This window comes from Anas acuta, chromosome 9, assembly GCF_963932015.1.
Source record: "Anas acuta chromosome 9, bAnaAcu1.1, whole genome shotgun sequence".
Lineage (NCBI taxonomy): Eukaryota > Metazoa > Chordata > Aves > Anseriformes > Anatidae > Anas > Anas acuta.
In genome coordinates, this window is record NC_088987.1 from 10,127,910 (window position 1) to 10,155,570 (window position 27,661).

General features: G+C 44.5%; 3 protein-coding genes across 22 annotated transcripts in view; 1 reads left to right on the forward strand and 2 right to left on the reverse strand.

The window, feature by feature from the left end:
- The window catches only part of RPL35A (ribosomal protein L35a), a 50,149-nt gene that overhangs the window by 3,378 nt on the left and 19,110 nt on the right, over positions 1–27,661 (reverse strand). The window lies entirely within an intron of this gene.
- IQCG (IQ motif containing G) lies at positions 87–21,543 on the forward strand. 3 transcript variants are annotated; one of them, XM_068692648.1, is made up of 11 exons: positions 108–190; positions 287–378; positions 2,887–3,034; positions 6,031–6,272; positions 6,409–6,537; positions 8,026–8,107; positions 13,735–13,896; positions 14,818–14,892; positions 16,314–16,445; positions 17,449–17,550; positions 18,034–21,543. In XM_068692648.1, exons 1-11 carry the CDS (start codon positions 167–169, stop codon positions 18,166–18,168), a joined length of 1,323 nt encoding a protein of 440 aa, XP_068548749.1. In that variant the 5' UTR covers positions 108–166; the 3' UTR covers positions 18,169–21,543. The 3 variants fall into 3 exon arrangements, with proteins under 3 accessions (XP_068548751.1, XP_068548749.1, XP_068548750.1); XM_068692650.1 differs by lacking the exon at positions 287–378 and having other exon boundaries at positions 87–190; XM_068692649.1 differs by lacking the exon at positions 287–378 and having other exon boundaries at positions 2,891–3,034.
- The window catches only part of LRCH3 (leucine rich repeats and calponin homology domain containing 3), a 61,270-nt gene continuing 57,088 nt past the window's right edge, over positions 23,480–27,661 (reverse strand). For 14 of the 18 annotated variants that reach the window (XM_068692627.1, XM_068692632.1, XM_068692634.1 and 11 more), the window contains one exon: positions 25,677–27,584. In XM_068692627.1, coding sequence (XP_068548728.1) covers positions 27,384–27,584 — 201 coding nt within the window. In that variant the 3' untranslated portion in view covers positions 25,677–27,383. Of the gene's footprint in view, positions 24,314–25,676; positions 27,585–27,661 lie in introns of those variants that run through there. The other 4 variants (XM_068692628.1, XM_068692645.1, XM_068692647.1 and 1 more) reach the window with 1 other exon arrangement.

Sequence of the window (27,661 nt, forward strand, 5' to 3'; positions counted from 1 at the left end):
AGAAGCGGCCCCAACAGCGCGCGGACACCGTAACCGGGTCTCCGTGTGTCTGGTTTGGCGTCCGCTTTATTTTATTGGGGGGGATTAACGGAGGGGAGTCGCTATAACCGTTGTTCAGGCACTCCTGCGGGCAGCCCCGCAAGGCCCCCGGAGCCGGGCGGTTGCCATGGAAACGGGGCCGCGGGGCCCGGTGAGCGCCGGGCCTGGGCCTGGGCCGGGCGGGGGGGGGAGCGGGGTTTGTGTGTGTGGAAGCGGGGATAAAATATAAAAAGGCTTTTTCTTACAGATCGGAGTGGAGGAGGGATGGAGGATTGTGAATTCTCCGAATTATTCTGTTAGCTTCTGTTTTGAGGAAGAAATAAAGCAAAGTTCGCTCAGGTACCAGTGAGGAGCGCCCGCCGCTCAGATATTCCTGATTTAAGGCCCAGCTGCTGCCACTGTGGGGATTCAGAATTTTATTTATTTATTTATTTATTTATTTTCAAAACTGAGCTGACGGAGATGTGACATTCTCAGCTTTGAATTTTCTCATTGGCGTTTGTTAGTATATTCTTAAATAACTAAAAGAAATGCTGCAAAAAAAAAAAAAAAAAAATGCTGCCCTTGAAGCCATTTCAGTTTGTCAGGGAGGATGGGAGAAATGTGCCTCCACGAATCTCACACAGCAGAGGGAGTTGCAATCCCCAGAGGAACAAGGCAAGACCTTTTATCCAGTTGTTTTAAAAATTATGTCTTGATATGTTTTTCTTTCCCTTTAGATCAGCAGAGAAAGAATGTCAGCCTAAGCTCTTGGGGGAAGCTGAATCCCTCACATACCTCTCTTTTTATTAATAGAGCTTAGCGAAGGAGTTCAGCAAAGCTCAGCGATTAAGGTCAATGTCAATATCAGGATGGTCTGCGGGCACTGCGTTAATACTAAAATCCGGTGAGAGCACCTCGCTGCTTGTAGCATTTCTAAATGCCCCAGACAGTGGGTTCCTTCCCACTTCCAAGTCAACATAAGCCCAGGCAGAGCTTACTGGTTTGGCACAAGCATTTGCTGAGTGAGTATATGCCTGTTAGAGCAGCTGTAAGAGGAGTTATGTAGTAGGAGCAAACCAGCAAGTTTTAGAGAAACATTCCTGCTGTGAAGTTTTCTTAACACACATTAACAGCTTGAGTTAACTCTCTGCTGGACGGAAGTTGTTCATGCAATAGGGGAAAAGCATTCCATCCTCCTTTACTTCCAGCTAAGTCACTTTTTCCTGTGAGAGCTGCAAGCATTATTTCTACTTTGAAGAATGCTGTCATAGTCATCGGTGAAAGCTCTCTCACAACAACGCTTTTTTCTCCATATTTTTAGCACTATGACTCCATATGAAGTAGATTATTCGCATGTTATTTAACCTCAAAATGTAGATAATAGATTTCTTAAAAAGATAAAAATGTATGAGAAATTTAAAAAACGATTTTATTAGTGCCTGTTAGCTGGAAACAAATACATAAAATCTACGCTTTTATTTTGTTCTGTTATGATACTAACAGACATCTCATAGACCTTAACTAAAAAGTGACCATATATTCCACTTCAGTGACATTAATTTCATGCTGTAGTTGTAAATTACTATATTTTCTTCAAGAGAAACAACAAAGAGATAGAAAGACAAATGGTAACGGTTTCTAAACTCGCACAGCAAATATGCCTATTTTTTAAACACTTGTAAAGTTGCTTATGAAAAATCACTGATTCCCAGTGATCCAGGGCATGTCTGCATCTAAACCTTTTTGGTTTTTAGTAGACTACAGACATGTTTTATCCCGTTAGTCAGCTTAACAGGCATTGTCTGATGCATTTCCATGGTTTGCTTACAGATTGGGCTGTAATATTCTGCAGGCCTGGAGTGTGTTTATGCAAGGGTTTTACAGACGGCAGAAACCCAGTCGTAGGAACAGCAGCCAAACGAACATGTTGTTAGTAGATGTCGATGCTTCCATTGCGATGACATGCAGGATCTCAGACATCTCAGGCTCCCCCTGTGCTAGGTGCTCTACCAGAAATACCTGTTTTAGGAGCAGAGGGATTGTCTAATAGCTTACCAAAACTCATTAAAAGCCTCTGATAATTTCTCTATTTTGTATGCATGTTTTCTTATGCATTTTTCTAAAAGGACCAATCTCACTTGGTTTAACGGTGAATTTCTACCGTGCTCTAAATGCACTGTCACAATATTCCATCTGCAAGCAAGGCAGATGGAATATTGTAAATGCAGAAGGGATGCAGGTCTGTTTCACATTTGAAAAGCAATTAAAATAAAACAAACAAAATCGAACACAGAGCATTAAAGATAGTTTACTTAGTCCGGATATTGGTTCTGGTTTGACTTTCAAAGTCTTGAGGTGGTAACGATTCCTCCCGAGGAGCTTGGGATCATAAAAATGATAAGGCTACACAGTAATAATAAAGAGTAATTAGAACAGGAATGTCCACCAACTGAGATTTTATAAGAGGTGTGGATTTTTTTTTTCCTTTTACAAAGGCACCTTCGTTCGGTTGTTTCCCAAGGTACAAAGTCCAGCATGAAGCACTTCTCCCCCTCGGACTGACTGGTGAGGCCACCTCACCCCATTTGAGCAATCCGTGTTTATTCCCTTCTCATCTTGTCTACCCAGATCTGCTCTAGGAGGGACCAGGACCTGCTTTGTTCTGTGAAAGCTAAACATTCCTTGAATGCAGCCATTAGCAGAGCACAGCTCCTCTTATAAACAGTGTTTGAAAGTCTATAAACAAAGCTAGGGAAGTGTATAAAAGGCTGCAAGTAAGGCTATTTCAGGTCTACCTTAGTTTATATTACAGTTACTAACATGATAGGGTAATTCTCATTGGCATCTCGTCTTTGTTCCTCTTAGCAAGAACACAGAGACTAAAGACATGGAAAAATTCACTCGGCTGGAAGCTCTGCTGTTTACTGCTGTGCTGGAGAATTGCGTTGATCAGCTCTCAATCCTTGGATGTATCATGCCGGTTCCATATGAGGGCAAGACAGACATCAGCTGCGTATGTGCCTCTTGTCCTCTCTCTTTAAAAAGTACCTCTAATTTTTCTCCTTGTCGTTTATATCTTCTATCAGTACTCTTTAAAAATCAGCTCAGGATTTATTTATTTTTTTTCTGCAAAGCATTCTATGACCCTTTGGTGAAGAAACAATAAAAATGCACAGATGATGTTTTAATACATGTATTTACACTGCAGCATCACTGAGACGCCTTTGTCAAGACTGTACAAAGAACCCCACTGACCCAAGATGAGGTTCCTGGGCTTGTAACATCTCAGTGGTTAGATGACAAGCAAAGGATTAGTGAAAAAGATATATAGATTATAAAAGATTATAGATACACGGCCATTTTAAAAATACAAATAAAAGAACTTGGAAAGTACCCCAAACCAGAGTAATTCTGTTACTCTAAGTGCATGCTAATCCTCCTCTAGTCCCCACAGACAATGAATTAAGAAAGATTCCACTTCAAAATGTATTAGTAACTCCCCATTCTTAATGACCATTATTAATTAGTTGATTTCTAAGAGGCATCATAGTTAAGTGGATTTGGGCAGAGGCGCGAAGAAGAAAAAGAAGCCATAATGCTCAGGCAGAGGTTTGTTGCTGGGGAGGAAAGTCTTTTAATATGTTACAGTGAATTTCAGGGCATAAACAACGCTTAGACTGTGCAATAGAGGGCACTCCTCCCCTTCCAAGAGTACGGTGAGCCAGGCTCTCCTGTTTCCAGAGGATGCTTCTCCCTCACGGATCTGGGTGTGAAACCTCTGATGAGCCGGCAGCAAGAACACACAGACAGAGCATGTCTCAAGGATGGCAGGAGTTGCTCTCCTTCACCTCCTTCAGAGGTTCATAGACATACTTAAGTTACATTTAAATTATAGAGAAAATGCCTTATTTTTTCTCTCCAAGCACCGAGGCTCATTTTTACCAAGTGATTTCTTAAAACACAGTTTTCCCACAGACTGTAAACCTCAGTTGTATTGCTAAAGATTCCAAAACAAATCGAGGAGGAAACAATTTAGAAACAAGATGATGACCTAAGGGAAGCTACCTGCTGAATCTAGTGCTCTTTAATTCACTGTTTCTCCCTGTTCTCAGTTTACCTTTGTCTGTTATCACTGTATTTGTAGACCTTTTCTTGCAAAGCACCTTGCATGCTACTGGAGCTCTGTCAGTCAAACAGATCAATGACATTTTAGTAGATTGACATTTCATAGATTGACAGTCTACATTTCAGTTGATGACATTTTTGACAGGGTTAGTCACGGTGTTGGTCAGCACCTCACTGATTTTCTATATCAGCGACTCTGTGAATCGCTTCATGCAGTGCATACCCCAGAAGAAGGCAGCCTTTCTATTTGCTGACTTTGGAGCAAAAGGCTAGCAAAAGGTAAACAGGTAGGAGAGTACACTGATGGCACCACATGCAGTTTACAAACTCCTTGCTCTTCCGTAGTTATTTGGTAATTATTAGTGCTTAATTCCCTACTGTTTACAGACAACCCAGTTATAGCCTGTCTTGAACTTTCCCAGACATTATAAACATCTATCATAGCATTCATAAAATCTACATCATATTAAAAGTTTGTTTGCCTAAATTAGCTATTTCTGAAGTACAGCCTTCACTGAAAACTATTTCAAACTTTTTTTTTTTTACTAATTAACCGTGTAATTTCCATTGCTCTGTACATACTTTGCATGGCATTCATTTAATGTAAATTCAACTGTCCAAAAAGTAAGTATGTAGCCAGCTAGACTCCTTCTGTAGTCAGTGGTGAGTTGGGCACTTCCAGAGGCTGGTTCATCTCCTCATGAGCTGTATGTGTATTCAGGACGAAGCAGCCTTGTGCAGTGCCCTTCTCGCTGCCCCCACTGCCTGCAGTAGGATCACAGAACATGATCGGAGCCTTGCTGTGCCAGGAGCTTCTTGGAATTACTGCTAGCATGCACCATGGCTGCTCTGACCGCTTGTTTTCACTCTGCCCTTGGTGCTGTGTTGGCACAAAGATTTTTGTGGTTGTGAAGTGATCTGGACTGAGAACTGGTGCTGTTAAAAATATATTTTTTTCCCCTTCTTTGCTGGAAAATGTTTCAGCTCAGTGAGTTCTCTTTTCCATTTCACTAAGCAGCCAGAGTGGAGAGTAGGCAGCTCTGGACTAGGATTAGGGCTGGAAATGACTGCATTATTTGGCTTCAGTGGTACTGCTATAAACTGTGGTGCTTAGCCACAGGCTAAGATGACATGCAAACTCTGAGATGTCTGTAGGTGAGCAAGAAAATTTTCTCTTTTAATGCCCCAGTGTATACACCTGCATTCTTACCCACAGCACATTAAGCAGGGAAATTCCTAGAAGCAAGGCCTCAGTTGATTTTATAGTGTGCTTTTTTTTTTTTTCAGGGCTTTTTTTGCTTGTAAAATTGTACACAGTTGGAAGATATCTTCCCATAAAAGATTGCTGCTAGTATTTTGTATTTCCTCTCTGAATTCATGTTATACCTCTTCTGCTGTCACTCTCACAAGCAGCAGCTAAGCAGATAGCTGATGCCTATCATTTATTTCCATGCATTGCAGCTCTTGTTCTAACAAAAATATTGTAGGCAAAGGTCCTGGTGACATAAAAGGGGAAATGGATGGAAAGAAGGCTGAGGGGAAACAGACTACCAAGCTTCCCATACATAAAAGCTGCTGCAAAGAAGGAAGGAATATTTCTTTCTCTGTGTCTACAGATACTAGGACAAGAAGTCAGAGGTTCAACTGCAGACAAGGATTTTCAGAAAAATCTTCCTTACAGTACAGATAGCTGTGACATGCTGGGACTGACTGGAGACTGTACAGTCTCCCTTGCTGGAAGTCTTTAAAAACATCTCAGACAAATGTCTACTTAGTATATCTGCATTCTTGTTTATTATTAATTGTTGCTCCTCTCACATAAATTTGCAGAGGATTTATTTCAACTGCCCAATGTGCAAGCAGGTCTCTTGTACTCCCTTTTAGATTGAGAGCCAGGAAATGAAAGAAATTGGAGACAACAAGGAGCTGGACATTGACCATCAAGAGCTTACATCTGCAAGGCAAGGGGGTGGGGAAACGGTTACCTCCAAGCCTCTGAAAAGCACTGAGCACAAGCAGCAGCTGGGGAATTCTGTGGATCTGAAAAGAGCCCATCATATTTCCAACAAGGCCATGAAACACAGTGCTCTGCCTGCAGATACTCTCAGAAAAATTCAGGCTGACAGGTGAGTGAAGCACAGATATAATGGCTGTGGGGGATGCTCAGGGCTTTAAAATTCTCAGTCTCTCTCAAAAGGAAAAATACAGGGTTCCCACTCTTCCACTTATAAATTACTGTTGTATACATTTTCTTCCTGGCAGGCAGTATGCAAGCGATGTAATTACTGCAACTATGAAAGAGATGCAGGAATCAGGAACATTTAACAGCCTAATAGAAGCTAATGGGAGAGAGAATGCAAAGAAGAACAAGTTTCATGACACCCTCATCAGGTCAGAGTTGACTTCAGTATTTTTCTGCTTCACTGCTCAGAGCCAAAGCCCATTCCCCCTCAGCAGATGCTATAAAAAGGAAATAAACAAAAACAAACAAAAACACTAAATCAAGATATAGAAAGGATGCCACTTTTTCAGCTTAAATTATCCTGACTGCTTTACAAATTACACTTCTGTCCCGTTGAGAGAGAAATAACTGATGGTACTGATACTAATCACATTAGGGAATTGCCTCAGCTTGGACCACAGTGGACACCAGTGTCTGCATTAATGCAAATGCTGCTCCATAATCAATTAAAACATAATGTGATATAGGAGATCCCCGATCTTTAACTCCCTGTCTCCAGAGGAAGCCAGAGATGCAAATAATCTGCTCAAACCAGGGTCAGCAACACACGGCCTTTAGGTTAGATGATGCCCAGGAGGATCTGCTTTGACCCATATGCTAATGTGCTCCCTTTAACCACTGACAGCAAGGGGCTAGCACAGATGGCAGCAGAGGCAATTGTCTTTCAAGCACAAAACCCACCTCTTTCACTGTCTAAAACCAAGGGATTTATTGTTTATCCATGGAAGGGACAGAAAGCAAAAATGAAAGCAGCAATTGCTTGTGGAATCACTGATCAATACTGGAAAGAAGAAAGGGGCAGACAAATCATAACTGGAAAGGACATAATCATTTATTCCAGTCCATAAACCATATCTAATCACTGTGCTGCCTGATCTACTGTATATTCTTTTCATGGAATTAACTTGGTCTGTATTTCAATATACTATAACTTCCCTGGGTTTGTGTCAATATACTGGTCTGAAAGCGGTCTGCAGCAAGGCTGGAACTCCTAATCAGGAGCTTCAGCGCATCACAGTCACCCAGCTGAGGACTCTGAAAATGAAATGTGTGTTTGCATGTAAGGTTGGGAGTGGGTTCAAAGCCTCAGGCAGCAATTCTTGTTACTGGCTTTACATCAAATGATAGGCATAAGAGCTTAGAAAAGCACTCAGGGTGAAATAAGATAGTAATGAAACCTAGAATATTACTGTATCCATTTTGTTTTAAACAGGTAAATACTTCTGTAGGTTTTGATGTGGTTCCCTAGGATTTTGGTTCATTCTACCTCTCTCTCCCATCCTCCTTGCTCAGTCTATGCATCTTTTCTTTAAGGATTTACTTACCAAGTCACTGGCTTGTACTGCTTCTGACTTGCAGATGTGCTGCCTCCTTAAGACTCGGAGTGAAGAGACAAACGCCTTTTCTGCTACCCAGCCACAGAAAGTGGCTATCTGCTGTTCTGAAGAAGCAGGGCAAGCTTTTGTGCATGCTGGTTTTAGTTCAGCTGTAACAAACTCACCAATTAGCAGGTGAAGTGGGGCAGTGTTCAGCTAGGTGCACCGATGTATCAGGAGATAGGAAATCCCCTATCTAGGTACACAACTCCTGCCTTTCTTGATGTATTCCAGTAATTGTACTTTCCCATTTTCCTTCAGGGAGGAGGAAGGAAAGAAGGAGATAAAGTCACTCCAGAAACAGCTGCAAGATGTCAAGAAAGAAACTGAAACAGAACTTCAGGTGAGGTTACTTAACAGTGGGCATCACACCAAGGGGAAATCTACTAGCAGAGATCCTGGAAATGCATAAGGTGCACTGGGAAGTGTAGCAAGATGAAAAGAACACTAGAAAAAAAACGTGGGCATAACACAGAGGACAAAGAAGTCATTGAAGGAAATGGAAAGTTAGCAAGCTAGGAAAAAGAAACAAGGAAGAATAGTTGTGGAAAGTGAAGGAGAAACGAAGAATTAAGTTTATTTTTTTTTCCCTTACAGAATTGAACATCTAAACATCTAAAACATCTAACATCTAAAAAGATGTAAAGGTCAGACCCAGGACTGAAAAGGGAAGCTGTATATTTCAATATATACTTACTCCCACTGGAAGTGGGTTGGGAGACTATTTCTAGGCCCTGTGGGATAACCCAAATTCCCGTGACATCTGTGTGGCACTTAAATGAAATAAGATGGATAGCTTGTCAGGCTCACAACACCACATTTTGTCTGTTTGTTTCTGCATAATGTCCTGTCTCACTCAGCTTCTGATGGCTCCTGGGAAGCTTCTTTTCTCCCTCTCCCCAAGCTCATGAATATGATGAAGTATTTTGCCTTCTGTGTAGTGCTTCACAAACCTCAGTGTCTGTGCACACGACATAGGTATCCAGCTCTGGTTTAATACCTTCCCTGGGACCAGTATATGGGCTGTAATCATCCCTTCTCTCACTAGCAGCAATGTCCTGGCACTGCAGTCAGGCTTGGCATTTCTCTGTCCTGCCTTGCAACTCTCTTTGCTCTTGCAGTCGTCGGAAGGTGTGTAGCTCCCATGCTGAGGTGACCTTCTCTGTGTTTTTTTAATACCTTATGCTAATTGGGTTCTTGCGTTTTGCCTCATCAAGTGGGACCTGCACTCATTTGGGATTTTGTTTTCATGTTTCCAGCCTAAAAATCCTTTTCTGGGTTTCCTTATAGTTTCAGCTTTGATAACAAATCAAAGACAAGACTACTTTCAAGTACTGCTTTCCTCCTGTGCCAAAAATAATGGTGTCTCACTCCGTCTCCCGAGGGAGAATAATTTATTTTTGCTTAATATGGGATTTTCCCATCGGCAGTTTTACAGACACTTGCATGATTTGTCACCTTGCCAACTAATTAGAAGCAAAAATACAGCTTGCTGATTTTGGAGCACTTTGAACAATAATAACACACAGACCTGTAGACAAAAGCCTGCATGGCTGTCTCCAGTGTAGTGGATGAGAAAACAAAAGCAAGCAAATCTAATCATGGAACCAGAAAAACACGGTCATTGATTCACACATGTTGCTTGCATGTTTTTATTTTCAGTCTTACTAGTTCTTAATGAGATGCTAATTAATGCTGTATTAGCCTGCTCTGCTCATTTTTCTTTCTAATAGAACACAAGTCAAATGCTAAATGTTCTCGCATTTCGTTTTCTTTCCTTTTGGAAACCACTGGTGTCTCAAAAGGAGCTGAGACGATCAGTCTGTTTTTATTCCCGACTGTTTTGTTATGATGTTCCTCCGTAAAGGAACATCACTGATACCTGTAGTTTGGCTGCAGGAGTACTGTTTGCTGCTACAGTGTTCATTTCCGAGCTTGCAGAAAAACGCTCACTTTCTCAGATCTCCTGGACAAGAGATGGCCATCATACAGATTTTGAAACAAGTTAATATTGTATAAAATTATATAGTTTATACAGGTTAACAAAAAAAAGGCGGGGGGGGGGGGAATGTAAACTTTTAACTTCCCACATTGCTGTTCTCACAGAGACTTTTTATGACCTGTAGTTTTTTTGTTAAATTAATGCCATAAATGTATGCAAGTTATGGTATAATTTTATAACACAGTAATATTTCAGGCTACATACTAGACAGAAAACCAAGATGTTACATCATGGTGCCAGTGCAAATAGGTCCATTATTTTTTATTCTCTCTGAGCTCTGTTAAGACAACCAGCTCCGGTATCAGTGTGCCACTCAGTAGAGCTTTCAGCAGTGACTAAAATCTGTCACATTTCTTCCCTTAGCCTCCCCCAGGAAGACAAATCCATCAAATAACTGTTCAGGGGGAATATCTTAACTGCATATACCCCTAAACTGGTGCATGTTTGTGCTGGAGAAACGTACCAGATGACTGTAGTGAAAGGCAAGAGGTTTGTGATGGCCCTGGGCTACTTCATCCCAGTGCTGGAACAGCCCCCGAGGCAGCTCAGCAGGAGCCAGAGCTGGTGCATTAGATCCAAACGTGGTGCCACGGGGGAGAAGGGTCTTTGACAAGGTTGCCACTGCCAACAAGTCTGGTCCCTCTGCCAGCAAACTGCCCCTCAGCCACGGCACAGCACTTGTTGGTATTGAGGTGAGCTAGCGGAGGGCAGCAGAAGTCCTTACGGCAGGAGAATGGGTGACCCTCCAGCCCTGCTGTACTTTCAGCTGAAGCATTCCTCGGGGGGGTGCAGCACAGGGACATTCTGGCAGCTAGGACAGAGCTGTGTGTTTTCAGGGGATGCAAGTCCAGGCTGCAGCAGGTGTGTAGATCTAAGCATAACTCCAGGCTTTGCAGGCTGAGCTATCGCAGCTGCCAGTGGAAAGATTTGAGCTCATCCACACTCGGCGTGGAAGCAAGGAGGCAGGCAGCGGGGCGCCCTGCAGGCTCACTAGCTGCCCCCACACAGCACAGCACCCCCTCCCCTGCTCCCTCCAAACGGTGGGCACCGGCTGAGCTGCTGGCAGCAGGGAGTTTACCCCGAGGCTGTAGGAATCACACAGACTCTTTGCTGCTGGTTGTTATTTCTGTAACCAGCTGTATTTTAAGGGACTGTAAATGCTAATTGCTGCGGAAGAACTGAGAGATGCAGGGGGCACTTGCAAGGCAGATAAATCAAAGTAAATGAAAACACATGAGCGTGCATACCCTTTCCAGCTCCAGTGCAGTTGCTTTTGCTGCCAAACAGCATCTGTGGGGCAGAATCCTATGGCACCAGAGAACAGCAGCAGACAGCCCTCTGAGCTGATGTCTGCGAGCTGAGAGATCAGAGAAAAAAAAAAAAAAAAAGCTTGTTTACCTGCTAGCAGAGCAGACTGGCTCTTAACAAGTATTTCCTGGGTTTTGATCTCGGTCTCTGCCAGTTTGGGGATAGTTTTGGATGCATGATGTATGATTTTGCATCTTTGGTTTGGCAGATTCGAAGCTGAAGTCATCCCAAATAAGCAGCCCAGAGGTTTACTGCATTAACCGTGAAAGCACGCAGTGTCCTGGCTGAGCCCTTTGCTAGAATAAATCGGAATGAATAAATATTAACTCGTTTTCCCCGTACCTGCCTCTGAACTTCAGGGACCAGCACGGTCCACAGGTGGCGCCCACGGCTTGTGGGTGGCAGCAGCAGTCACAGCCCGCGATGTCACACCAAAAACGCCCCGGTTCTGCAGCTCCCGGCCCCCCAGCGGGGCTGCAGTAGCTGCCCACATGCCTGCAGCAGACTTTCCCTCTCCAAGTGAGTGCATTACTGTAAACCACCAGCGGGGTTTTGCATTTCACTTCCCGTCTGCTTCGGGTTGTGTAACCAAGCCCCCAGACTCCCCGCTTCTATCAGAGCTGTTTTACACCACCAAATCCAAACCACAAACATGCCGTGCAGCCAAGAAAACAAACAGAGCAGGCGGGGCCCTCTCCCAGCTGAGGCCTGGGGCTCTGAAATCAAAAGCACTTTTTCCCCTATCAAAATAAAAATAAAAAAGAAAATAGCGTGGTGTTCAAGCTCTGCCCCACCTCTCTGAATGCTTTGTAACCTAGGCTGAACCCTTCTTTTCTGGCCTGTTTCCAGATCCTTAGCAGATAGCAGCAAGACCCTGACTTCAGCAGCACTTGGTTTTGCAGAGCCTCAGTGCCACAAAACCTTGGGGTTTTTCATTAGCATCTCCCCGCTCTGTCTGCCAGCCCCTCAATTTAGCCGTGCTTCCACCACAACACAGCAAGACAACCTCAGGATAAAGTGGTGTAGTCACCTCCCACGTCTACTGAGTAGGAACACAACCACTCCCAATGCCTAGCAGAATTTCACATCAAGGAGAATAAAAGCCATTACCAGAAACCTTAATGGGGCATAAATAGGTCGTGTCTGTAGCTGTCTGCAGTCATATGATGATACGGCTGTTAAAAAAAATATCTGATCTTGGAAACCTTCACAAATTTTGAATGCATGACTTTTAAAACCACAGAACCGCACCAACCAAGGCCCTAATTGTCCTGAGCCTTATAAATATACTTTCCTCTTCCTAGCTATGTCCGACAAGGGGTGCAGAGGGAAGGATTTTCTTTTAACTGTTCCAAACTCTTCTTATAAGGAAACCTTTCCAAATGAGTCACGCTGCGAAGGCTTTCAAACGCAGCGCTATTGAGCTGGCTCCTTCCTGTGGCATTTTTCCATGTTTACACAGCTAAGGAATGCAAGGGTGCTTCAGAGACAAGATACGTGGGCTTCAACCCATTTAAATGCCAACACTTCGGTATTTCATCTTCAGCTGCAAGGTTTGGCTGATGAATGTCAAACCCATCACAGCATGGCAGGAGAGCAAAGAGAGAGGCTGTAATGGAGCAACTGGGAGCCAGCCCAGAGGCATGACTGCTGCTCTTGCATAATTACACAGGGGACTTTGATGACCTTTTTAACTCGCAATGCAGTCTAGAGTTTTTCATTTTACGGGAGGTTCTTCCAAGTCCCAACCCTTGATTGATGAGCTTTTATCTGCTATTCAAATAAAATCATTAAAAAGGAGTAAGGAAACGAACAATCCCAGATCGAGCAACTGCACTTTGCTGCCTGAGCACACACAAAAAGCTGGACAAATGGGGCACGTTGGCTTGGGGGTAAATGTCCCGGAGACAGAACTCCCCCAGGAAAGCTCAGCTCCGCTGTGAAACAAGGTGTGGGGAGAGGCTGGGAGCTCACCGCCAGCTTTTCCTTGGCACTCCTTTCTTACCCTGGGTGTGTGCTTTTATTAACAAAGTGGGCAGCATTTTCTTGATAAGATTTCAAGAAAGAACTGTTTAAACATATGAGCGAGTCAAGATTAGATTTTCACCTGTTCATAGGGCTGTATTTTTACAGTTGCTATATAACTAGGAACAAAAAAAATCACATCGCAAACCAAAAACCATCAATAAATCCAAGGAATAGAGCGTACTTTAGGAAATCAGACTTAGGCATACAGGGGGTTGAGGTATCATCCTCTTGTTACAGATGCCCGCTCACTGAGACAGCCTAATCCAAGTAGTTAGCAAAGCCTACCTTCAGCAGTTGAAATTAGTGGACTATTTTCATGCTTATAATAAGCATGTCTGAATCTCTTCCTGAACCAAAGGCCACCAGGCCTGGTTTCTTGTCCCACTCTGTTCACCACTCCGCCTTCTCCGGGGGTTATCACTCCTCACTGATGAGTTTATTGCCTTCTTGTATGGGTTGTAAATCAAACTTCCATTTGAAGCACAGTTTAAAATGGGTCAACAGTCAGGGAAAGTGTGAAGCCTACAGCCTTTGATTCTTTTGCATTTATCAGGGAGTGGAGAGATTAAGAAACAGAGAGCTGATTTCAGTCTCCAGGCTTGCTTTTTTGCTTATTCTGTCTCCCCCCCTAGAACCGAGATAATACAATTCTCTACCTCAAAGAGGAGTTGCAAGAGTTGAAAGCCAAAACAGACATGGAGAAATGCTACGTAAAAAAACACACAGACCTCCAGGTCCACCAAACCCAGAAGAAGTGCAGCAATGCAGAAAATGGACTGAACAAGGAAATCGAGGTAAGCTCTTCCCCACAGCCCTTACTGAAAAGTACCTGCAGCTTGTGAGGAAAAAGTCAGCTCAGCGGGTTGTCTGTCGTTCAGGACAGGAGGACTCAGCACTGTGCTGGGAACAATTCTTGTCTCAGAAGGATCTTCTCCTAGGACTCTAGCGATGCTTCTGCTTGTCTGGTGCCCCATTTTTACACCACATTATCCTCTTTTTCTCTAAAACGATAAACATCCCCCTCCCTTGGAATTGCAGCTGAAGTATGGTGAGCTGCACAAGCAGCATTTTTTCAGATCTGTAGGGGAGGGATTTACAATGAACTTTTTATTGAAAAAGCCAAAGAAAGAAAGAAAAGAAGGGAAGAAAGAAAAAAAAGGAAAGAAAGAATGAAAATAAGGCCAGTGTTTGGCCTCAGCACGGACAGGTAGCTGTCTTGGGGGCTTTCCTGGAGAAATGCTTGATCAGAGAACTTAGATGATGACAGGTGGTTGTCTGCCACCAGAACTATCATGTGGACTGTGGACGCAAAGCTTTCTAGATCAGACCTCAAACAGGTAAAACAAGGCTAAGTACTTTACTTATTTGGTTCCTTTAAAGGTGATTCAAGTCAAATGGATTTATTTTAAATATATTTCCCCATATTCATTTTAATGCTGCAAGTTCATGCTCCACTTGCATACAGTTATAGTGCTATTTAGCAACTTCAGCTTAAACTCCTAGCATTGCCCGCAGCACGTTATGCTGGTACAGCTGTTAGGTAGCCACAGGGTGAACTTCTGCCTCGGTCAGTTTGGGCACTGGGAAAAAGGCAAAAATGCGTGTGGAGTGCACAGAGAGCTCCATGTGCTTGTGCACCAGCTGGGCTCTGAGCAGCAAAGGTACACACACAGATGCAGTAACATCATCTCACATTTCTGTTGCATCAATCCCAGGACTTGAAGAAGGAAACTGATGAGGAGATTCGAGTCCACGTGGAGACTGAAAATTTCCTCAGGCAATACTATAAGGTGTGTTTGGCTTTTTATGTTAGTACCTGAAATATCAACCAATAACTATTACATCACTGATTAGTGTCTAAAGAAAAGCAGTTATTGCTCCATCACGATTGTTGCTGTTTGAATTACTGCTTCCCTTCAAGTCGGAATTAAGCTGGCTCTCCCTGATTTGTGATTTGCTAGATTGCACACATTTTCTTAAAATTAGAGTTGATATGATTGGGATTTTTTATCCCATTGTTACAGATTTTCCCTCCCTCAGATAGCTGTATTCAGCTATCAGGGATTTTGTGTAGACCTTTGGCAGGAGCTGGGAATTCCACAACGCAGTGAAGAGTGCTCTTGCACTAAGTTAGGGCAACAAATCACACACCCGAGTGTTGCAGAGGGTGAAAGAAATGACAGAAGCTGCTAGAATAATTATGCCTTTTCTTAATCTGAGCAAGAATTGGGGTTGGATAATTGCTGGCTCATGATTATTGTACCTGATCTGAGCAGCTACCAACCATGAATGTCCCTGTGCTGCTGATCCAAAGGTTCAGAGATTTTCTGTCATCAACAGCAGTGCTCATAACAGCAAATAACATTGGTAAGCGTCATAAATGTCTCACATATGGCTGGAAGAAAACCTGTACTGCTGCAGGGTACCTAGCATCACTGCCAGAGTGAAATTTAAGAAAAAAGGCTCACATTTTTAAAATACGACTGCAGAAAAGTGCCCTATCTTCAGAGCAATTAAAGCATGAGCTCCCTATCCCAGGACCATAGTCTGACCAAGGTTTCAGAGTGAGAGGACTTCCTACGTACATCCTAAGCCTCTCTGTACTCAGCCAGCAGCTGCTGGTGGCTTTATGGTGGCCCACAGAGAAGAGTCTGACCGTGCCCTCCACTTCCCTCGTGCGTCCAGCTGTGAGGTTGTAATGAGATTGATGCTTTTCCTCAGACTATTTTTCCATGCAGGCAATCATGGCTGTTGCTATGGAGAAGTTACTCATGAATGGGAGGAAATCATCTGGCACGATGTTTCAGAAACACCTGCCCTCCTATTAATGAGTGCGACAAAGCCAAGTTCACAACCTGAAAAAGCGTGAGCTGCTGACCCATGGGACCTTACTCCGGGTGCACTGAGTTTAATCCAGAAAGGGCTAGGCAGTCATGCAGAGGATAAAAGGTTTCTCACTGTGACACTGTGTTTCCTGAACTCCCCTTCCTATGTGCACACACAAAGAATGGCTTCTGGTTGTCATTTACTGCACCAGGATTGTGCACAAAGCTAACTCCCAGGGCTACTCCATTCTTCTTGCACCTCTGCAAGGCTGAGCCAGTCTCTTTTAACGTCCAGGCCAGTGCTGGGGCTTCCATGGTGTCCCCCAGGGAGTGCACCCCCTGTACGCTCCTTGTACCACGCTGAGCACCTCTCTGTCCCCTTGCAGAAGGTGGAAGAGAAGCTGGAATACTGGGTGGACAAGTATGAAAATGACACAGATGCTAAAGACGCAGAACTTGAAGCCCTAAAAGAATCAAAGGCAAACAACCTGGAAATGCTGCAGAGGTTTGCCAGTGAGGTAAGGCGGCAGCAGCAGCTCAGCCATGCAAAACCACGTCCTGGCTTTTTCCTACTGTCATTCAGATAAGGAACAAGGACCACGGGAAAAAAATCAGTAATCTAGAGCTGTAGGATGGGGTTATGAGCACAGGTCCTGGGAACGCATGACATCAAGGAAGGATGATGATGTTTTCCCTGAGCTATTTTCAAATACCAGCAGGTAATTAGAAAACTATTGATAGCCTTTGTGAGGGGCAAAGGCACTGCCCCATCCCGTCAGTATGCCTCACCTTAGTTTGCTGCCGTAGCCAGAACAAGCTCGTTCCTTCTAGCGATGCGTGGGTATGACAAGCTGAGCCTGAAAGAAGCAGTTCCTTCCCCTCCTGGAGATGTGTTCACAGCTGCGCAGTGCTCTGTTATCAGGAGACCGATTCCAGTTAAAATCATTCCTACCCCACACCAGTTTCTTGGTTAACTGCTGGGCTTTGATCACAGACACACAGGCGCATCAGAGCAGGCAGCACAGGGCAAAATGAAGTGTCTGGTAAAAAGGGCGCTAGAAGGAATTCACTTGTGATCATTCCTTATTGTCACTGGGCCTGAGATGCTGGGCTTGAGTTAGATGTTTCCCTGCTTGTGGGCTCATTTTTCACTCTGTACTGTCAGCTGGGTGTCCCAAGCCTTTCAATTCATCATCTGCTGCCTAGCCTGGGGGAGCACGGGTCCTTCCTACCGACATCTGTTGCCTGAGACACCAGCAGACAGCCATGTTACAGCACAGGATCGGGGGGTTAATTACACCCAGGCCACGAGCGGTTTCACTTTGGCAGCAGCTCTCAGTGCCTTTAGGAGCGGTGGTAATGAGCAACATTTGCCATCTGGATTCAGGAAAAGATCAAATAAAGGAGGTGGGGGAGGAAGGTCCAGGCTTACACATTACCCGTGGGCTGCCATGGAGCAGAGATGTCCCTGGCTGTTTTTTTTCCATGTGGCTGCTGAACTACCCCTGTGCTACCTTGCAGTGCCAGATGTTTGAGGAAACCATCATCGCTGATCGGGCAGAAAAGGAGGCTAAAAGAAGAAAACTAGAGCGGGATGCCCTGGAACTGAAGAGCATCCTGAAGGTAAAGGGGAACGAAACTGAGGCAGTGCTGCTCCATCAGCTGCTGGGAGTTAATTATTTGCACCACAGGCTGTGTTCAGGTAGAAAATGGCCTGAGAAAGTTGCCTGGTACGGGGTGGCACAAGCAAGGGACAGATTAAAGCTGTCCCCTTCTACTGGGGCAGACACAAAGCCAGCAGCTGGCTGCAGAATGATTAGGAAGGGAACAACAGGGGAAAAGCCAGCCTCCTCGCATGATCTGGGGCTGTGCCCATCACAGCAGCCCCACTGCATGGGTGATACAAGAGGGGAGTCACGGGGCTGTTCCCCTACTCCTCCTCTTGCCCTCAGCTTATACACAGATGCCTTCAGTGTCATCAGCAGAGGCCCAGCTGCTGCTGCATGGGCCAGGGGTTCCCCCCTGCAGCTGGGAAGTGCAGGAGAGATGCTCTGTTCATTTTACTGTACCCGGATTTCCCCTAAGACCTCTCTCTCCTACTTCCAGCTGCAGGCCTGGTGGAGAGGTACAATGGTCCGCAGATACCTTGGCCCCTACCAGAACCTCAAGAAGAATCGAGAGAAGCAGCTGTCAAAGCAGACAAACAAAAAGGAAAAACCTGGAGCAAAGAAAAAGAAATGATAAGTAAGAAACCCGGCCACAGACGCGCTCCGGGGCTGCTGCTGGGCAGGGCACTGCTCTCTGTGTGTCCATCAGGACGAAATAAAGCACATCATAGATCTTGGGCTATTCTGGAGAACGTGGTTTGTGAAGGTGAAGCTCCAGTGACCTGAAGCTGTCTTTGTACAGCAGAGATGCTTCTTCCCCAGTAGTAGCTTTATGGAAACATTAAAGCTAGTGGGATGCAATCCTATGAACAGCTCCAGAACTCACCAGACGAGGTGCTCTGCACAGAGAGCCTCCTTTGCAGTCCCCCACAGCACTGGCCATGGAAGGGGTGGTGTTTGCTGTGGCTCTGAGCGAGGCAGGGAAGGCATCACCCACATCTGGGCTCAAGCAGCGCTCTCCCCGGTGTCAGTGCCAGCATTAGGTCGGCCAGGGGAAAACTGCTGACACTTTGCAGTGTAAACATGAGGGCAGGCGAAGCATGCAGGTTTCCATTCCCACAGCCCTGCAAAGTGTCAGCACCGAGACAGAAAAGCTCTCAGTGCCCTCCTACAGAGGGAAGCAACAATGGAAAAAGACAGCTGGCCGCACCGCCCAGAGGAGCTGCTCTGTCACAGCCGTACCCACCACAACTGCGACCTCCATGCAGGGATGTGAGGCAGGGAACAAAGCTGGTGGGGAGCAAAGTTCTGGGTTTGTTGTTTTTTTTTGTCCCTTTCTCCCGACACCACTGTCACTCACCCATGGCTGAGCCGGCTGCTTTCTGACACTCCTGCACAGGGAAGAGAGCTCAAACCATACAAACTCATCCCCCATCTGTGCTTTTTGTGACCAGGCTGTGCTGGCCCCATCCAAACATCCTTGTGTCCAGGTTGAACCGTGCCAAAAGCTCTAAAGTTCAAGCAGGATTACTGAAATCACGAGCAAAGAGCCTTTGGCTCAGAACCCTGTCTGAAGGGAAGGAAAGGGGCTGGTGCCTGACTATCAGGCTGAGCTGGTTATCAAGGGAGTGCTGAAACTGCAGACACTACACAAACTCCAGTTAGAAATATTGGCATTGCTGCTGGGGGCACTGCTGCTTAAACCAAAATGCGTTCCCATTCCAACACGTACCAAATCCATGAAAATGCTCACTTGCTTTCCATGGTCCCCACGGGGAGGCAACACCAGGGGTTATTCCAGTCCCGTGCTGGCAGGAGCGAGCTAAGCCTGGGCTGACATCACCCATCTGTACCACGGCTCCTTCTTGCAGGGGGCACTGCAGAGCCATCGGATGCTCCCAATTCTCAATCTCCTTGCTCATGCTTATGCCTTTGCTTGCTTTTCAGCACAGAACAAAATATAACTGAATTTGTGTAAGTCCTCCTCAGCCTCCGCAGCAAGCCCCAGTTCCTGATGGCAGGGTAACAGCACTTGCACTCAGGGTACATCAGGTGCCCCAGAGCTGCAGTGAACAAGCCAGTAGCAAGTTACACGCTGCACTGGATCATGAAATAATTCAAAATTTCAGTTTCAGTACCTAGTGTCTTGAAGAGAAAAGCAGCAACACCCCCAAACCACAAATTGCTTGGGCACAGCAAAGCACGCTTCCAAACTTAGCCAGCTGTGAACCCTTGTGTAATGGGAAGGGCTACTCTTTCAAAAATAATTTAGCAAATATCTTTATCAAAGAAACAGTGGGACTGGCTTTGCTGTTCTGATAAGGACGGGGGTACCAAAATCCCCGGAGTCCCAAGGCGAGCATCCTGGCTGCTGGGTGACGCTGCCCTGAGGTGGGCAGAGGCTTTTATCCTGACCTAACCCACGTGAGCTTACCCCTTCCAGGTGAGAGCAGCCCCCTCCTGCCTGCAGACTCCGCTCATGCTGCCACCCATCTGGCTCCTCCGGGCCTCCTCCGCTGCATCGGCCGCTCTCAGAGCCACTGCTCTCTGTATGAGCCTCTCCTTGCTGGGTCAGAAATCAGAGCTGGTCCCTGCTGCTTGGCTGTCCAGCTGCTGAATAAAGCTGAGCATCCTCAGTGACTGGAGCTGGGAGCACCATCCCACAACATGGCACTGCTCGTTTTTTCCAGCTGTGGAGAGACAGGATCACAGCACACAGCCGAGGTGTTTTCTGCAGGAAATCCCAGCGATCAGGAGCCCTTTGGACAGACTGGTTTCCAAGGAGGTGAATGGTGGAGAAAGAAAGGCAGGAGACAGAAGCTAGGGGAGAAATGAAACCTGGAGAGAGCTGGGCAGCCCTGAAGAAGGCAGGACGGGAGCTGAAGAAAAGAGGAGCGAATATTTTGGCTAACAGGAACAAACCTTGCAGATACAGGGGAGGGGACAAGCATGAAGCACAGTGACACATTTTACAGACTGAACCAAGACAGGATAAAATCAAGCAGAAGATGAGAACTGCAAAGAGCACAAATACTGGCAGCAAACCGCCCAGGCCCTGAAGGTACATTTTACTGCTCGCTTTGAGAAGGTTTTTAAAAAAAAAACAAAAAAACAACTTGATGATTTGGAGGGTGAATACACACACCTGGCACACAGGATGTGACATTCATTCATACAACAGAACATCAGGAAAACATACTGCAGTTCATGTAAGTCTTAAAACTTTATTTCAAATTACCCATGGTTTCCTTTTATATTATTAATGTGCTAGAAGTTCACACTACTGGCAGAATACAGGCAATTTAAAATAAAGTGTACAATATTCAAACATATTTATACTTAACAGACTTAGAAATTATGGAATGTATTTACAGACATACAGCATGGGATGAAGCTTTAAAATCCTTTACTCTATTAATTACACGTTTACACTGTTTTCAGAAATAACAAAATTAGATTGCTTTGTAAAACATCACAATATTTATACAAACGAGTTTTTTAATGTCCAAATTCACCGTAAAAGTCCTGTTTCTAAAACATTTTTTTCAAAAGGACCACTTACAAAAGGATACAAATACCATTTGCCGTTGTGTCACTACCAAGCACAACAGAGGAGTTCTTGGTGCTGTAAAAAATTGTCTCTGATCTATTTTAAGCAGGCCACTGAAGCTCCCCCCCTTCACAAGGGGGAAGAATCAAATCCCAGTCGCTTTGACCTGATCGTTTCAATGCCATCAGGGACTCCTGAGTGCCAGTGCCACTTGATTTCAAGCCTGTGAGGCTGCTGAGCCTCAAACGCTGCTCAGTGCTCGGCATCGTTTGAGGGAGGGTGGTGTAACAATGGGGTCAGTATACAGACACCGGCAAGCACAAAACACTCAGCTGGATTCCTCCCACATCCTCCAACACAAATGCCCCAGAAAGGAAAAAACAATCGCCTCTTTAACACAAAATAGAATTTTATACACAGTTTCTTTAAAATATTCTTTTCACTGGACACAACAAAAATTGCACATAAATACACAAAAAAAAATCTCCCAACCTATTTTGTAAAATGAAACCGAAGTGTTTTTTTTTTTTGTTTTGCTTTTGTTTGGTATAATACATTAAATAAGCCCTACAATGAAACTTCAGGTCTGGATTTTTGTCCTAAACATCTGGTCAACGTTTAGTGTTTGCCAGCATGAAAACACACGACTCTAAGGGTTAAACTAACATGACCAAATACATCTGAAACCGGCAGAGCGAACTGCTGCTTCTAACAAGGTAAGTGATGTTCGGACATACACACACCAGCCCAGTCCTGCGAACACTGCTTTTCACATGAATTCGGCTGCTGTGTGCATGCACTGCCCGTGTACATGAATTGCTCTTTTAACCAGACAATAAAAGTGGCCATTTCTTGCAGTTCAGACTCAACTCCCCACCCCATTAATTCCTAAAAACTAGCATTAATGAAATGTCAAGCTTCCACCAACCTGAATACTGTTAAGTTTTAGTTTCTCTAAGTGCTGGAAGCTGGACTGAAGCAAACAACACACCCTCACAGTCCCCTGAAGGGAACGGTTTTCTTCAAACAGGAACATTTAAATAGCCTACGAAGGGTGCGCTATGAAAACGTAACGTGCCTCTGTACGATACAAATGACCTCATGGTGAAAACTAAGAGGAATTCACTGCCCCCCTCTTTCAAATTACGTGAGAGACGAAGACAAGAAACATTCGTGGGCTGTACTGTTTGCTGCGAGTGGCACGATCACCTGCACAACAAACTACAGCAGAGACTTCTGACACCTACGTAACCGTTCAACAATTACCAGCAGACCTTGCACGTGAAAACAAGGGAAACACAAGAGCTACTCGAGGAGGAAAGCAGGTCACTATGGGACTGCTCTCTTCTCTATGCGTTGCAAGTTATTGGCATTTGCGTTTCTTGCAGAGCTCAGGGCAACATGCTAGGTGGTATGAAAAGGTTTCCTTTCACACGTGCTTGCACCGTGATCAGCCAATGCCAATAAGAAGCAGCTGGAGTCATTGTGTGAACCAGGGATACAACACTCACCACAACGAGTCCTGAAAGCAAAACGTGAAGCAAAACGGTGGAAAGAAACTGCAAATCAAAAGGGGAAAAATCCAGCTACGAGCAGGCTTTGTCAGTGTTCCTGTGGCAGGTTTACTTCAGCAAAACTGGCTTTTAGCCAGCCACTCCCCAGTCCTTCTCCTTCCTTTGTCCCCATTCATTCCTCTTGGTGCACTCTGCTTCAGATGTACCTCCAATGCCTGACGTTGGTCCCAGACCCCGTACAACACGTTAGTGGCACGCTGTTCTGGGATACTGAAATGGGTCAGGAACTAGCAAAAGAACTGCAGAGGTGGAGAACTGCATTTTACAAGGTCTTTTTTGGGGAAAAACACGTGTTGTGAGTGATCTGGTAGTGAGCCTGGCCTGGTCACTGTGCCTAAAGCACAGAGCTGGTCTTTGTTTTGCAGGTCAGCTTTCAAGCAAAACGCAAAACTTGCCTGCTGCCTCTCCCATTCCTGTACACTGAATTTCCATTTTCTTGGTAAAGAAAGAGGAAGAAATTACTGGTAGTTTTGTAAACCAGTGCATCTGTGTGAATACTGCGATATGTAGAAGCAACCTGCTGCAAGATTGCTGTGTTAACCGTATGCAGCCCACCGGTGGAAATTCCCTAACTTTGTTCTTAAAATGATGAATTTCTGAGTGGCTGGGACACTCACCAGTGCTGGCATGTCTGCATGGGAAGCTCCAGTCCCTTCCGAATGTATTATCTGATACTGGATTTCTAAGGACCTGCATGGCAGGCTGTAATTCTTCGCACTGCAGTGAAAACATGCACATGATTCTTGACAGTCATTTGAAAAAAACACTGAGTAACCAAATGCATCCTTACCTGACCAGGAGGGGAGATTTAAGTAGCTCTGATTTTTTTTAATTTTTTTTTTAATTATTAAGATATTTCTTGTGGAGAAAACATGCAGTACTTTTTCCCTTGGAGAAAAAAAAATCCCCCTTCAAATATTAAGTAACGAGGACATGCCAACATGAGTGAAAGCTGCACAAGGTTTGATTCTTACGAAACACTGTGCAGGTTAAGATTGTGTTGCAATATATATATATTTTAAATATATATATTTATATAATGGAAAGAGATGTTCTCTGGAGGCAGAGAAACTCCCTTTCTTTGAATCCTGTGGAAAAGGAATGAAATTTCATTCCCCTTGTGCCCATTGCAGCAACATCCTTTTTTTTTTTATTTTTTTAAAACAAATTAACTCCTGTAGGAACAGCTTTCCAAACTGTGTACACCAACGTCTTCAAACTACAAGGGCAGTTTCTACAGCTGGCTCCAACAGCTGGCCACTGCAAGTCCCTGCCCTCACAACAACCTTTTTTTTTTTTTCTTTTTTTTCCCAGTAGGGGGCAAAAATATCAATAATAAAAACGTTATTGGAAACTGTTGTCATCTCCAAAAAAAATGGAGAAACGAAGCACAAACATTCCTGTCAGGAATCACGGGAACTCCTTTCCTTAGGACAGAGCTCTGTGTGTGGGGATGCACTGCATGGGCAGTAAAGTCTTGACGTCCTTCTGCTTAGCCAAGGTAACCCAAAAGGTCCCGGAGGTCTTTACACAGCAGACAGGTGGTGAAGCTGCTGCTGCTTTGGGGGTGCCAGCTCCAGGAGCGCCTGCACAGTCACAGCTACCTGTGTCAAACCTTTCTCTTCTAAAATATGCAGAGGCAAACATAATTGCTCCTGAATGGGGAACAAAACAAAAGACAAAAAACAAAATGGATGAAAAACACTCAACCGAAACGAAAAATTAAGCAAAAGGAGACTGAAATATGAAATGTTACGGACAGCTAGCACGCACACACACAAATGAAATGAAATTTCTACTGGTGAATACAGAACTGAACGTGGTTACTTAAAACAGGAGTTCTTGGGCTAATCGTTGTGTTTATTTATGTGGCATCATGCAGAAAACGTGTATGAATAATGAGAATTTGGAAAAGGATTATAGGAAAACTGCGAAACAGCAAAATCCTTTATCTCTGCCCACACTGAAACGGCAGCAGCTTGTGAAACCAAAATTCGACTGACTTAAGGAGAGGGAAAGCTTTGCTTCAACATGAATCTGCAGAGGAGAGAAGGAACCACGGCTTCCTTTCCCAAACAGAATTGACTTGTTGAGAGTCGTCACATAGCAAGCCTTGTTCAGTCACCAAGTGAATACCAATTTAAGGCAGAGAATGAAGTACTGATGTGTGCCATGGAAACACTGCAACAAGGCTAACAGGAAATGTCACGCTAAAAATCAGTTCTCGTAAGGAGACGCTGCACATCTGAGATCCTTCTGTCCAGATGTACAGCCTGGCCTCCATTTCCCAAATTCTTTGGGAGACACGCAAAAAAAAAATAGAAAGTACGGGTTGTTTTAAGAAGGAACCCCCCCGACTTGCTTCTGTGTATGAGTAACTGTGATAACAGATGTAGAAAATGTAATTTTTCCTGTTCAAGGCAATGAGAAATCGGCAGTTTTTAAAGGCAAATATCCCTCCGATATTCTGTATGAGTTGCTACTGCCTTTTTTTTTTTTTTAAACCTTTCAGAGGGCAGCCTACTGAACAGTCACTTGCACAACCATTCTGAAGAGTAAGAGTAATACACCGAGTGCAAAAAGAGGTTTCAAATCGTTTATTAAGAATTGTGCTATTCTCAGCATCAGGTGGATTTAAAGCCTCATCCTACACGTAAGTCCTTGGCACACCTGGGCCATCCTCACCCCACAACAATCATCCAGGGACAGGATGCATGTCCAACAGTCCTCTGTATCTCTAGAAATAACCAAGTTGTGTCCTTCCTATAGAGCTGCAGAGATTTCCCTTTTCACATGTTATTTCCACTGCAATATGAATTTTCCACTCTTTGCATCTTTACTGATATTTTTTGATATTAAATCCTTCAGAATAACAGCAGCCAATGCCTCCCGCACAGCTCAGAGTGGAGAAAAAGCAAATTAACCCAGACAAATTCTTGCAGTAAGCCAGACGATCAAGCCGAAATGCATTTTCCTTTCAGCAAAATTGTTATTTTGAAAAGAAATGTGCTTTTTGAGAAATACTTGTAAACCAGAGCAAATATTTATCAGTTTTCTTATGTATGCAAATAGATAAGGGGGAGAAGCTTTGGAATGACTCCATACCACAGAGACAGCCGTGACAAACAAAATTTAAAGACTGGAAGGCACTGTTAGTGTAAGACCCCTTGCAGCTTTTATCACAGTGTTCATTAGAAGAAGTTAAGAAACATAGGAACCGAGTTCATTTCAGTTCATGCCAGTAAACAGTGCAAAAATAGCTTGTTGAAAAATAAAATCGTCTCTCCCCCTTGCCAAAGGTCCCCTCTTGCAGCAGAAATGTTTTGCTTGGACAGAACGCTTTGTGCCAGTCACAGTGTGGTTCAGGAAGAGGGCATTAACTCCTCTGCTCACTCCTTTGTTAAATACTCATTTTATGTTACAAGAGCTTGTGAGATCCACGTACACAACACATCTTTACTGGTAGTGACCTCGTTTGCAGGTAAAATCCTGCGTATCTGAAATCGTGCTCCGGAGTTTGTGCCAGGTTAGTGCTGTAATGCTCCCACCACTTGGACAGGGCTTACAGGCCATTTAGTGGATATTCAGATATAACAAATTTATTGAAACAACATTTGGAAAAGTCATTTAACCTAACACTTACCTGGAACTGAGCTCTGAACAGCGTGCCCTGAACCGACCTACACTCTGAGGAGACATGGTCTTTTGTACACGACATGAGGAGGGCCCTGAAGTTCGGAGGTGTCCCTGAGAAATGAGAGAGCCAGGATGCTTCTCCAGGGAGGGAAAAGCTTTGAGCATTGTGGAAGACTACCTGAGTTTTGTAAAACAGCGAAGAAGGAACTGAATGTGCAGCCAGGACTTGTGTTTCTGTAGCTGTGTGGTATACAAGTTTCTGAAAATGACTGAATAGGAGGAAAAAGGGAATGACCATAGTCTGGGGTCCCACAGCTGAGTGGCAACTCAAGAAGCCTTTGTTAAGTTTTAGTCGGAGCACCATAAAATGCTGCAGCAGTCCTGTGGCATCTGATAGAACCTTAAAGTTTTCTCCTGTGCCAGAAGAGCTCCCGCTGAGTTGACAGAAGAGCTCACTCTGAAAATTTCCTGCTTGACCTGTTCCAAAGCCCAAGTAGCTGAGGATTCACTGACAGTTATTTTAAAAATCCTGACTGAGAAGTAATACATTGGTCTACAAATGTGAAAGTCGTATCTCCTCAGAAGCAGGATAAGGAGCTAGGGTAAGAACAAACCCCAACGTCTTGTGGACAAAACTGATCAGACCATGTCTCCTAAGACTGTGAGATCTCATCAAGAACACTAATGTTGAGAAGAAAAGCTTTACATTTGTTAACATTTTTCATCAGATAATCCCAAAGCAATTCACCGAAGTGGTGCAATTCCTATTATACAGACAGGGAAACCCAGGCACAAACTGACTGCAGTGCTCCCAGTGCTACACTACTCGGCAGCAGTCAGACTACAGCACGCACCTACACGTCCCTACACCTCAGTCCCTTGCTCTAGCCCATGGACAGCACTTCCCCCCTTCGCGTTACATCTGCTAAATATCACACAGCAAATACAAATGTGAGTTATGTCACAGATGGAGGTGTGTCACCTCTGTCCCATAAGTGGGAAGGAAAGCGCTTCGTGCACGGGGTCTTGACAAAGCCCCAAATCCTTTACCAAGCGCTGGAGGGAGGAAGCAGCGACACTATCCTTCAGCTAGAGAAAGAAGACCCAGCGATAGACCATACAGAGCGTTAGCATTAGAGTACAGTAAAACACCACAAAGCCCCAGAGCTGAATGGAAAGGGAGACAAGACTGGATTCTTCTGAATCTGTCCCCAGGGAAAGAAGAGTCTCAACTGTTCTTTTAACGCTGAGGTTTAGCTGAAGAATGTCAGAAGGGGAACAAAGATTGTCCTGTCCAGAGTGTGTGAGCAGGAAGGGAAAACAGACAGAAAAAAAAGGTCAGTTAGCCATAGCAACATCCACGGAGC